We start from the raw sequence: 12380 nt of genomic DNA, 5'->3' as shown, positions 1-12380 counted from the left end.
TTAACTCTTACCTTGATGCCATGGGGCATCTCTTGAACAACGATTAAAAGCAAGTCATTACATCTTGTAAGAAGTACAGCACTCCGTATGGATACTGCACCACATATCTGTTATTTTCTAAACTATATGTTAAGACATTAACCAACAGCAAAATCTTAAAGTCTAAGTACTAGCTTTTTGACGTTAAGTCCTACACCTTACTTGCACAACACCATGTATCTTCTTTCACCATAATAATTTTTTCAAAAATATTAGTCTTTCCATTTGAATATAATTTGATCTGTTTTCAGTTCAGCTAACAAAATGTATCATTACATTTCTTACACTTTTTGTAACACTGAACATTAAATATGCAGAATCTCAACCGTGGAGCATCCAAAGTGACTACTCTTGTTTCACCCATTTAGAAAAAACCCTAATGTATTAAAAAAGAAACATAAATCTGATTTACTAGAAAATCTCTTGTCTTTGAGTAAAGTTCCATGGATCTATTAACCAAAACAGTCTCTGCTTCATAAAGCTACACTGGGAAACCAGGTCCCCCTGTACTGGCCAGGGTGGCCTGTTACATTAGAGGGTCCATGAGCAGAGACCTTTTTTTCAGCAGCATTGCCTGATAATTACAGTGCCTTAATACACACCACTCTGAATGGAACAAACCTTTTGGGTTTTTTTTCTTTGGTCATCCTCTTGACTAGAGAAGTTTTTGGAGGGAAGAACATACTGGAAGACTTTGTAACTCACAACACAGTTGAAAAAACTGAAAGCAAGTCTCTTTCAAACAACAGGTTTTTAGATTTTTGCAGCACTGTAGCTTCAGGGAGGGAAAATGAGGAGGGACTGCTGGAATGATACAGTGGCACTTAAATTCTCTCTCACCTAGTAAGAAACAATATCATAGAGCACTTTTTCCTGCAGACTGTATCCACTGATGCTTCAAATTTCTGAATGGAAAGAACAGGTGCTCCAGTGCCTATACTACTTCTCTCAACATGGCATGCTGGATTTCTTGGCCAAGGATGCTCCCTTTTTCGCCTGTATTATTCTCTGTCCAGTTAGCCATCTTTCTCAGGGATTACAATGAATGCCTGCTGCATTTGCTCTTTGACTGTCCTGACAATGCATAATTCTGGGTCCAAGTACTAGAGGGGAAGCCCTATACCAGAAAAAGCAGAAAGAGGACAAAGAATGCAGACTGAGGAACCCTGACACTAACTGAAACTTTAATGCTATTTATGAAATAACTTCTTCTGAATACTTATTTGAAGGAAAAAACGCCACAGCTCAAGGAATAAAGAGCTATAAATAGGCAAATTTAACGCTCCTACTCCTTTTCTTTTTTTATCTTTGTTATCCAGACAGAGATCTAGTAAAATAATCTGTAGTTACTCAAGCAGAACAAAAACAACAAGTTCATAAGCACAACTGGACACTTTCTCCCCATCAGCAAGAGAGTGGTTCTTTGTGCTGAACACAGGATTAACCTGGTTGGAACACATCTATGGATCTTAAGGAGAGCATCATTTCAAGTTCTCTGCTTATTGTTTCACAAGTACACAATGCTTTTTCGTTTTCTAGATAAATACAGTACATTGTACACATCATTTTTAAGATGTTTCAAGCATATCACAGGCATAACAAATGGATGCAATACACATCTGAGTCAACATCCATTTGATGAACTATGTTCTTTCAGAAGAACATAATTCATTGCATCACAGTATGATTCTGCTACATTGAGGTAAGTGGGATACCAATTATAATGGTTTAGAGCCAGTGCTAAGTAAGACTGTGCTGCAGAGAAATTAAAAACTATTCTTTAATGAGTTCTAAAATAATCTCTTTAAAACAAAAGTGATCATTAAAATATTAGCAACAGTAATCCTACAGGTTAATATGCTCCATCCATATCCAGAAGGAGTTCTGCTGATCTGCATAAATTCAAAATTTATAAGAATTGGCAGTAGATTTTAACACAAGACTGATAATAATTTTCAGGTCAAAACTGTCCTTATTAATGTTGGAGTTTTTTTGTTTCATTTGATTTTCCAAATCAAGCTTAAAGAGTCATTCATCTTTTTAAAATCTGTTTAGAGTTACAAACTGAGGTTGACTCTTTTAGTAAGAAATGGGGAAAACAGACTTTCTGTTAACGAACAGGATGCTGAGAAGACCTTGGGTAAAACTGCTTGGGAAAGCTATTTAAATCAGACTGTTCAGAATCTGAATTTTAAGAGTTTGGTTAAATAACCTATTGCCATTTAAAAGGCTATCCAAGCAGACAGTTCAAACTGAATAACATAAATAACCTAATGCAGTTAGGTGTCAAGCAAAGGAAATTCTGGTGTACTTTGACTGGAAGAAGCATCTTACCTTACTGCTACTTAGCAGGTTTACACATTTGTTAGTTTGTCATGTAAAAATGACACTGCTTTGTGTTATTTACCTTTCTTCTCCTGGAACTTTAACACTGTCAGTGTTCTCATTTCCGTATTTGTTTTCCTGGCAGCACAAGTTAACAATGAGCTCACACGTCCTAAGACTGTGTTTACATTCAGGATGTGCTTTTAAAAATGCATATCTTGTCTCAAACACGGTATTACTGCTGTTGTGCATGCTGATCTAACACTTGCATACAACAGCCACCAGTTGTGTCTCAGTCTGATCTTTGCCCTGAAATTCCTCCTTTTTTCCTAGTCTTAAAAGGGAGAACCAGCTGGCTTCAAACTTGGCAGAAGTATTCCCATTCTGAAACCCCGTATGGCACAAAAGTTGTAGAGAGCTCTCTTTAACAAAGTACATCACAGGATATGGGTATAACTGACTCTGACAGAAAGAAGAAAAGGAAGCACATAATACTTCTTATGCAAACCCTTTCTTTAGGTGGGCTTCAAAGTAAACCAGTGGCAATTACGGCTGGATGATACTTTGTGGTGCTGATTCAGGCAGAAAAGTGACGGTCATTAGCCTTTCACTCCCCAGGTATATCCCTGGCAACTGATTCAAACAATAATAGCAGCATCACACAAGCAGGTATGCAGAAGCATTTTAAAAGGTGAGACCCATAGTCCTGAAAATCCTCAGAAATAAGATTCAGTGGGTTTGCAAGGTTTAGAAACACAGGGGCATGAGAATGGGAAGGGGCAACTGCAGATTGGACACAACTCCTCTTATGTTTATAGACACACTGGCCAGGCAAGGAGAAACTGCTATATTACCATGAAAAGCATCAGGTTATTTTGAAAATATACAAAGACAATGTATTTGCAGTTTGGCTGTTTTAACAATATCACCTACCTTCACTCCATGTCCAATATCATCTAGAATTGTATAATCAATAGGTTTCCTGATGTAGCGAACTGGTCGCTCCAAGTTAGCTGGTGCAATGATTTTGTGAGTTCTTGAGGTGTTTTTGTTTGTAGTCAAGATACCAATTTCTCTTCTAGCAACTTTCTCTTTGTGAATGTCCACCGTCTACAAAAGACGCAGTGTATTTACTAACAGCAGTATGCATTTGAATACAGAGTCAGTATAAAAAAAAAATTGAACCAGTTCCAACGTTTCGAAGAGCTCTGTATACTATGTTAAACATATCACTATGTATACTTGATTACATCATCTGTGTTCAATTTACTCTTGAACTTGCAACCTCTGAACCCACAGTAATAGCTACAGATTCTTCGGGTTTTCTGTTACTCTCATTCTTTACAGTTCAGCAAAATTCCTTCTCCCTTCCATTCTTAGTAGTTCCCATTAATTTATTGACACGGTTTTATACAGTTCCTTCAATTATCGTTTTTAACTTTACAATTGCTCTCTAAGCTTTGAAATAGGCTCCAACTAGATGAAGTGTAAGGATACCTTCCCAAACCTTAACTTTTAGGACCTGAAAAACAAACCATAAGCAGGTATTCTTACACTATAAAACAGCTTGCTAAACTAGGACTGGTAGTCATATGATAAAACAAAATTTGACTCAGAAAAATCAACAACATATTTCAGTCATTACAAATCACTCATCACAAAGCAATGGTTAGATTTTAGAAGGTGCTCAATACTAATTCATCCACAATGAAGCCAGTGGTTAAGACCAGTGCCTTCACTTAGAATGCCTAAGACCAACACTGAAAATCCCTCCCTCCACATATTACAGGGAGTACTACAGGAGAATCTCTAGTAAGACAAAGCTCTGCTGAAAATTCATTGCCTAAAAACATGTACTTGAATCTTGTTTGGTAACAAGACTAGGAAAAACTTACCAAAAAGTCTATCTATCCCTTCCAGGAAAGTAAAATCTCTTAAATCACGGTGCATGGAGTTGCTCACACATTTAAAAACAAAATAGCTTTCCCTATAGGAAATTTGCCAGAGTTGTAAACAAACATTTTAGCTACAGGCTAAAAAAAAAAATAAGAAAACAGCCAGAATCACCACCATTAGCGTTTCTAAACATTCACTGGATTTCTTGTTAGCACTTCAGTGATCATAAATGGTACCAGAAACACTTTTCACAGTTAGAGACAGGGTCTGTAGCAACTAAGAAACACATACAAACAAAAACTTATTTTCATAACACACATTTTTTTAAAATTTTATTTTTCTTTGAGGAAGGATTGGGCAGTGGGGTTGGTTACACTGTTTTACCCTTTTGTTTGTGCTACTGACAGCAAAACAAGCAAAATGGACCCTGTATTGCAATCACCACAACCTTTAAAACTACAAAAAATACAAAAAATAAAAGAAACAAAAATTGTTTCTTCACATTCTTTCTAGAGAAGAATTTCAATAAATATCAGGGGCATTATATGGAAACTTAAATTACTATCTATAAGATTACCTAGTATTTTGCAGATACATGTTTTCAAGATCTTGCAACTTTGCTAAAATTAAGGCACAGCTTTGTTATGTACATTTCTGCCACCTCTAGAGCCACCTGCCTAGAACTGTAAGGTTTCTAAAGCTGCACAGCCATTTCTTAAAACAAAGCTACAGAAAAACAGATTATTGAAGGTCAAAATATGTTGGCAACCCTCTCTTTGGAAAGCTCGAGTTTGTTGAGCAATCATTTGAAATTCAATAGGGGTGGTTAAACTATCTGGGACGCATCCTCCATCACCCTCACAAAAACCCACCCAGATTTGGCCAATATATAGACTGCAGAAATTCACGGTTCATACAAGCTTAACAGAAACATATATTTGTATGACTACTTAACAACTAAACCACTCCACAACCAATTTTGCCAAAGTTCTTCCTGAAGCTCCCTGAGATGACCAGGTCTATATACCATCAATACAACAGTGCAGATCAGATCTTCACAGCTCTTATGATATTATTGATTATACAAGCACCAGCGCAAACAGAGCACATAACCATGTTCCAGGGAAGAGTACCAGAAGTGTACCATTCTGCATCAGGGTAAAAGTCAGTATTTTATCTTCCATCACAGGTTTTTATCCGTTCTCCGTGTCAGACCTTTACTTTTACAGTATAGTGGAATAAGGAGTTCTGAAACAAGCAGCAGTCATACCAAGGAGATCATCTACAGAATCCTCACCTCATCTGTTGAGGAGTTAGAAAGCACATACTTTCCTGATAAGCTAACGATATGTGATTGCAACAACTTGGAGGACCGTCTCATGTTAATACCACTGAAGAATTCAATCCCTACAATTATCTCAGACTTCATCTGGGATCTTGACATGTCACTGGAGAACTTCAGAAACATTACACTGACTCTTGTATGTTCCGTGTTTCACGTGCCAACTGATACCATTTGCTAGAAACAACTTCAGCTGCAATAGCGGCTGCACCTCAAATGCTATATGATGTTTCAAATGTACTGAAACATCAAAATCTTATGGGTCTGAATCTGGTCATTCAAAACTAGTTTATGCCTTGGACATTACACTCTCAGAGCCTTGATTTTGATCTACAAATCAGAATGAAACTAAAGTAATTAGTGCAGTGTTGGTAAGATGATTTCTTCCTTTCTCTCTATTTCAAGTGCTTGACCTGCAACTTTAAATATGTTCTTTTAATATTTTCTTATGCAATCATCTATAAATACAATGTGAGTACAGATATTTAAAGCATAGGTTATTGTAGCGACGGTATCTTGGCACTGCGGAAACTTTTTTCCATGAATGAAAAGCATGGTTTTTTAATAATTCATAGGAGTTGTGAGTACAACCAGTTTCCTTAAGGACTACGGTGATCAGTGAAGCATGACTACAGTAGCAAACAATGAAATGCATAAAACCTAATTAAAACCTGAAGGTCATCTAGTGGGAATTCTCTTTCATGATGATTCAGAACATCTCTTTTACCTTGAATAGCTATGGAATGAATAAGACTATAAAAACAGCACCTAACTCTGGTACATACTCCCAAAATTGTATTGAAAAGCATTTTGCTGGCAGGTTTTTCAAAAATTTCATTTTCTTGCTTAGTAGACTACTGGAGTCATAAGATCTTAAGACACCTATAAAACAGCAGAAAGGAACACTCAGGTATTTGATTAGTGGAGAAAGGAACAAAGATTAACCTGCTACTAAAGAAAATTAAAACATTTACCCTCAACACACTGGTAATTATTGCCTCCAGTACTAGCATAAATCCCTTAAGTGAGACAGGAGAACGCTAGCAGAATGTTTATTCAGCAGCTTAGAAATGTCTATTGGGAAGTTTTTGGGTTAGAGCTGGACTAACAAAACACCTGGCTTGGAAAGTCTGTCAGGAAAAGCAAGATGGGATACACTGTGCCCTTCTATAACTTAAAACACTGTTTCCTAACAAGCACTTTCAGACTCCTGACAGCATTATTACACTTTTTTTTCCCCCCATACCTCCATTCCCTTTGGCAAATCTTTTAAATGACAATTAGAGGTTAGGCTCATTACTATCATCTTTTCATATGCTTTCCAAGATACCTGCTAATAAGCTAAGGGGAAAATAAAGTATAAACCAATGCCCTTTCTTCTATTAGGAGTTTTCTGGCCATTTTGAAACATCAAGTTTCCATGCTGAATTCAATAAAAACAGCCTCAAGATCTGTAAAGATTAAAATAGAAAAAACATTAAGTCACTTCTGGGATTCCAAAGTTAACACTATTTACCACTTCACCGAAAAGTCACTGAACTCAGAGTTTTGAGAAATATTCTCTTCTACCTGTAAGTGAAGTTTCTTGAAGAATTAAGTTTACACTTGTGCTGGTTTTGGTTAGGATACAGTTAATTTTCTTCACAGTAGCTATGTAGGACTATGTTTTGGATTTGTGCTGAAAACAGTGTTGATAATACAGAGATGTTTTTGTTACTGCTGAGCAGTGCTTACACAGGGTCAAGGCCTCTTCTGTCTCTCACCCCACCCCACCAGTGAGCAGGCTGGGGGTGCACAAGAAGCTGGGAGGGGACACAGCTGGGACAGCCAACCCCAACTGACCCAAGGGCTATCCCAGACTGTATGGTGCATATACAGCTGGGGAGGAGGTTGGCAGGAGGGCTGCTTGGGGACTGGCTGGGCATCAGTCAGGGGGTGACAAGTAATTGTTTTCATTTGCATCACTTCACTTTCTTGGGTTTTATTTCTCACTCTTTGTTATTTCCCATTTCGTTACCATTTATCATCATCATCGCTATTATTATATTTCAATTATTAAACTGTTTTCATCTCAAACCACCAAGTTTTGTCACTTCTACCTTTCTCACCCCACAACCTGCCGGGGGGGAGTGAGTGAGCAGCTGTGTGGTGCTTAGTTGCTGGCTGGGGCTAAACCACGACAACACTTTGAAAGTAAACCCTAGTGAAATTTCAGAAATAAAAGTCTCCAGAAGCCTCGATTTCTTCCTCTTCTCAAAACATTCTAATTTAAATTTATCAATTTATTATCAGTCTGTTAGTCTGGGCTTTTAAAATTCAGTTTAAAAAAAAAAAAATCTTAGAAGAAAGTGTTGCTTAAATATGTTGTCGCTGGGCTTTTATTTTTTTAAAATCTAATTCGATAGAATTTAAACAAACTAATTGCAAATTACCTTGAAAACTGCTTTACGACTTTAAAATGAGTAACTGTCTAATTTTGACATGTTAGAAATGTGACATTAACTGCTTCGATTCAAGTTGTATGTAATTTATACACAAAGAAGGAGGTCACAATGACACAAAAATGCTGAAAAGATACTTGATCCATAAACCGATAATATATACTGTGGAAAATTAAACTTGCATTACCATTTTTGAAAGAGTTTGGCTATTCTTTTAACTTGCAAGAATAAGACAACTAAAAATGGTTACAAGCCTTTACTGACTTATCAATGGAAGGTCCACATGAACTTCCTGCAGAGACCAACCAGGTCACACATGTTGCTACGGTTCAGCTACGCAACACACGGTGACTACAGAGAAGTTCAAGCCTGCAGTCTATTCAAGATCTGTTCTCACGGCCAATGTCATAGGAGTCAGATTCTGTAAGAAGATGATGAAGCAGATTTCTTCATCATGCAGTGCCATTGGAGATAACTCACCACTATCACTCATCTTTGTGATAATATTGGTTGTTTATATAATTAGCAGCAGAGATTTTAAAGATAACCTTGCTAACTAAGAGTATTCTGTAACTAAACCTGAAAAAAATATTTCTCATCATACAAATACGAAAACCTGAAAATCTGCCAGATTAATTTAAAGAATTTGGACGTTAGCAACATTTCACAGTGTCTGCTAACTTGAAAACTGCAACACAATTTTTTTAATGAGTGTAAATATTTATACAGATCATCTGTATTCAGGATTTAAATTTTCAGCCAAGTATGAAACAGTGCATATCATCTAGTTCTGGACAAGGTTCAAGAAGGCAAATAAGAATAGATTCATCAGCTTTCAGACCTAATCAAAGTAATCCTAAATTTTAAACCAATAGGATTTAATCACTTGCATAAAAATAGTTTCAATAGTAACAATTTCCTTATTCAGGACCTATATATAATCTGAAAAACCACAAATGATTATCAGCTTCCTTTTCAGCTCTTTGATTAAGTTGGCATTTAGAAGGAAACACAGAAAGTGATATAATTTGGCATTCTATCAATGAACAGAGAACTAGAATATTTTATCATCTAAAGTTAATCACGTCTCTTCCATTTTGAGCTACACTTGAACAAAACAAGCACTTTTGAAAAAGTTTTCTTACTAAGAGTCAAATGATTTTCCCCCTTCTTTGGGGAATACGTGGAATTCAAAATCAGAATTAAAAGCAGGATTATACATCCAAACATCATAATTTGTATTAGTGTTTTTCTAAACTTAAATATCAATACCTACTGACCAAAGCATTAATGCAATAATGCACTGCGAACAAATGGTAATTACCAACATGTTTTCTGCTCTACGTTACTGACATCATTTCAAGTCAGACTGACTGGAACCATAATTTGGCAATAAGGTATTATACCATGAGGCATTTTAAGTGGTACTAAAAACAGTCCACTAAACTTTACACCCAACATAAAAAAGACTGAGGAAGTCTTCTGCAGGTTAGGCTTGCTCCAGGAGACGTATAATCAAATTCTCTGTAAAGAAATTATTTATTACCTAGAAACTGTGACAAAAATAAGTTCATTTTTTAAAGAAAAATAGCCACTGAAATTAAGACAGATGACATAACCATCTACAACATTGGTATCATGGGATGAAGTAATTTCTGAACATACTGAATTTAACTTTAAATAAAGTTCCTTGGATCAACACACTTCATGCATGCAATATTCAAAATTCAAATACTATCTGCTCCTCTGGTAATTGCTTCCATGGAGATTTGGGGACCATCCTACATATGGATGATACAGACCCAAAACAAAACCAAACCAAACTCAATTTTCAATTTTACAGCGATATTTAAAAAAACACCCACAAACTTTTTTTTGGTTGTTCAAGTGCAGCCTACGAATTTTGGCAGATACATCTTCATTAGGTGTTGGGCACTGGTAATTTAGTGCTCCATTTTAAATAACTATCCATTTTGTACAAATGCCAAAGACAATCTAACCTAGCATCTCAATCTGTGTAAATCTCAGCTTTCCAGAAGGAAAAAAACTAAAATGCTATGGCTCTTTCCCCAAAAGCTACTTTACAGAAACTGTGTGACAAAATTAACTTTCCACATCTGTAAAATGCAAAATCCAGTGAACTCTGAATATTTTTATTCATATACTGTCTTTTGCACCAGGCTCTAACATATCTGAAACACTTGTCAACTGCACTAGCCTGTCAAGAAGCACATACATACACACACAAGTACACACACACATATACACACACAGAGGCATATACGCACATACACAGCATATATATAGCACATACATACACACCCATACAGAGTAATTTGTGACATTTTCTGGGGAAAAAAAAAATGCATTGACTTGTCCCTGGATTAACAAAAAGCATGTAGCAGAAGAAATCAAACTTCTCTGCTTATTTTTGAGGATGCAGTTGCATGAGACAACTGAGGCAATCTAACAGTGCACTACTACCAGAACGGAAAATCCTCCCTTTGCACCTGCTCTGGAATTCATCTGACCCCTCAGTGAGCCAATTCAGCTCATTAAGATAGCATCAAATTATTCACTTCTTTTGCTGATTCAAACTTCTACTCGCTTAAGCAACCCTTTCAGCACCCGCAAGTTAACACATCAGCTCAATCTGCTTCTTTCCTACCTTAGACAGCTCTCACTTTCAAATGTCTTTCTAAATATCACAATATTATTTAATTTATGACATTATCACATGGAGATCAAGAAAGCCTAGCAGCCAAAATATATTGGTCAAGTAAGACACAGAATATTCAGTAAGGATGCCAACCAACTCTCCAGTAACAGAAAAACGTAAAGTGCTGTATCATTGCTCTTAATTTATCTTTTAATCCCATCATTGGCATGTAAACCTCCACAAAATCTATCATACATCCTCAGCCCATTCTGGCAGTCAAAAATTCTTTCATCAGTGTGGTGATGGGACATGGGTTCCTGATAGTAGTAGCTTAATTTACTGCTGCTCAGAAAAACTGCAAACAATAGCAGAAGTTCTGCAGCCAAACACAAGCTTGAAACATTAATTTTGTCTTCTGTTCATGTCATTGCAAAGTACGTTTTATTTAGAAAAGCCAGGAGCAAACTATTTTTGTCTTCTATGGTTTTGTCATTAGATGCCAGAATTACAGCAACAGGAAAAGTAAAAATATGACAAGTATTGTTTTCCACCATCCACTTTATATTTCTTTCTTTTAAGTGCCTGTAGCCAATAAATACCAAGCACAGTAAGACACCAAATAGGAGTTGGAAAGCTTAATCTGTCCCTTAACATAATATTCTGATTTTTCCATTCACGATTTTTCTGTGATTTCCACTTATGCAGAATGGCCCCCTCTCCAAGCAATAAACCGGCTAAGAATACATTTAATCTCTTATCCTATGTAAAATGCTCACACTAACAGATATACAATCACGTAAGACCTATTCCCAGAATTAGTATGAGAAGAAACGCAACCTTCTGTTTTTAAATGTGACTATTTTTCCTCATTCACAAAATGTCAGATGAGAGTTTGACTTGCTATGTAATTTCAAGAACAAAAAGCAAAATAAAAAAAAAAAAATCAGGAAAAAAGTCTCACTTGTGAAATATGGTTGATTGAAGATTCCATGCGTCGAAGTTGGGATGCCTGGATATCCAGCATTTGGAGAACATTGTTGGCCAAAGTGTTGATCAGATAGGCTACACTTGCTAATGACTGGGTTGTGTAGGCTTTGGTTTCTTCCAGGGCTCGCTGCTTATCTGCTGACTAAAAGCAGAAATAAAAGGTTTATTTAGTAAAATCTCTCACTCAGATTCTTGGAATTAACTCCTCTTGCCTGTCTTTAAAGGACAAAGAATTATACAAGTCAAACTAATTCCACATCAAAGTTACCATTTTTCCTTCTTTCCATTCATTCCATAAAAGATACTAACTTTGTAATTTTAGTTTCTATACTTTATAAAAGGAATTAAGCTAGTATACAACATGCTCATCTTTTCTTGAAATACATAAAGTGCAACTTTTTATACTGTATTTTAGCAATAAACTTTAAAAAAAACTGAGCAATACTTATTCTTTAGTTCTTCTAAACTTTGTACTATTTAAATATTTAGTTCTTCTAAACTTTATACTTCAACCAGATCTCATAACAGTCTGGAAGGATCTGCCAAATACCATATTCCTCATCTCTCCCAGTTATTTAGACCTCATTATTGCCACAAATGGTCGTTCACAGTGAATGAACTATAATTATTCCCTTAAAATGGTAACTGAGTAAAATGTGAGAGGAGTAATTTTTAAAAAGAACAAGTCCAT

At 36.1% G+C, this 12380-nt stretch overlaps 1 protein-coding gene across 17 annotated transcripts in view; it reads right to left on the bottom strand.

Moving 5' to 3' along the window:
- Positions 1 to 12380, bottom strand: part of ABI2 (abl interactor 2) — a 72007-nt gene that overhangs the window by 30064 nt on the left and 29563 nt on the right. For 13 of the 17 annotated variants that reach the window (XM_074829322.1, XM_074829321.1, XM_074829318.1 and 10 more), the window contains exons 2-3: positions 11664 to 11831; positions 3298 to 3474 (exon numbers count right to left, since the gene is read on the bottom strand). In XM_074829322.1, the coding sequence (XP_074685423.1) occupies positions 3298 to 3474; positions 11664 to 11831 (345 nt within the window). The remainder of the gene's footprint in view (positions 1 to 3297; positions 3475 to 11663; positions 11832 to 12380) is intronic. The other 4 variants (XM_074829326.1, XM_074829334.1, XM_074829335.1 and 1 more) reach the window with 1 other exon arrangement.

The sequence above is a fragment of the Strix aluco genome, chromosome 6 (genome assembly GCF_031877795.1).
Source record: "Strix aluco isolate bStrAlu1 chromosome 6, bStrAlu1.hap1, whole genome shotgun sequence".
Classification (NCBI taxonomy): Eukaryota; Metazoa; Chordata; class Aves; order Strigiformes; family Strigidae; genus Strix; species Strix aluco.
Note: the sequence above shows the minus strand (reverse complement) of the source record. Positions and strands in the feature narration are given on the sequence as shown.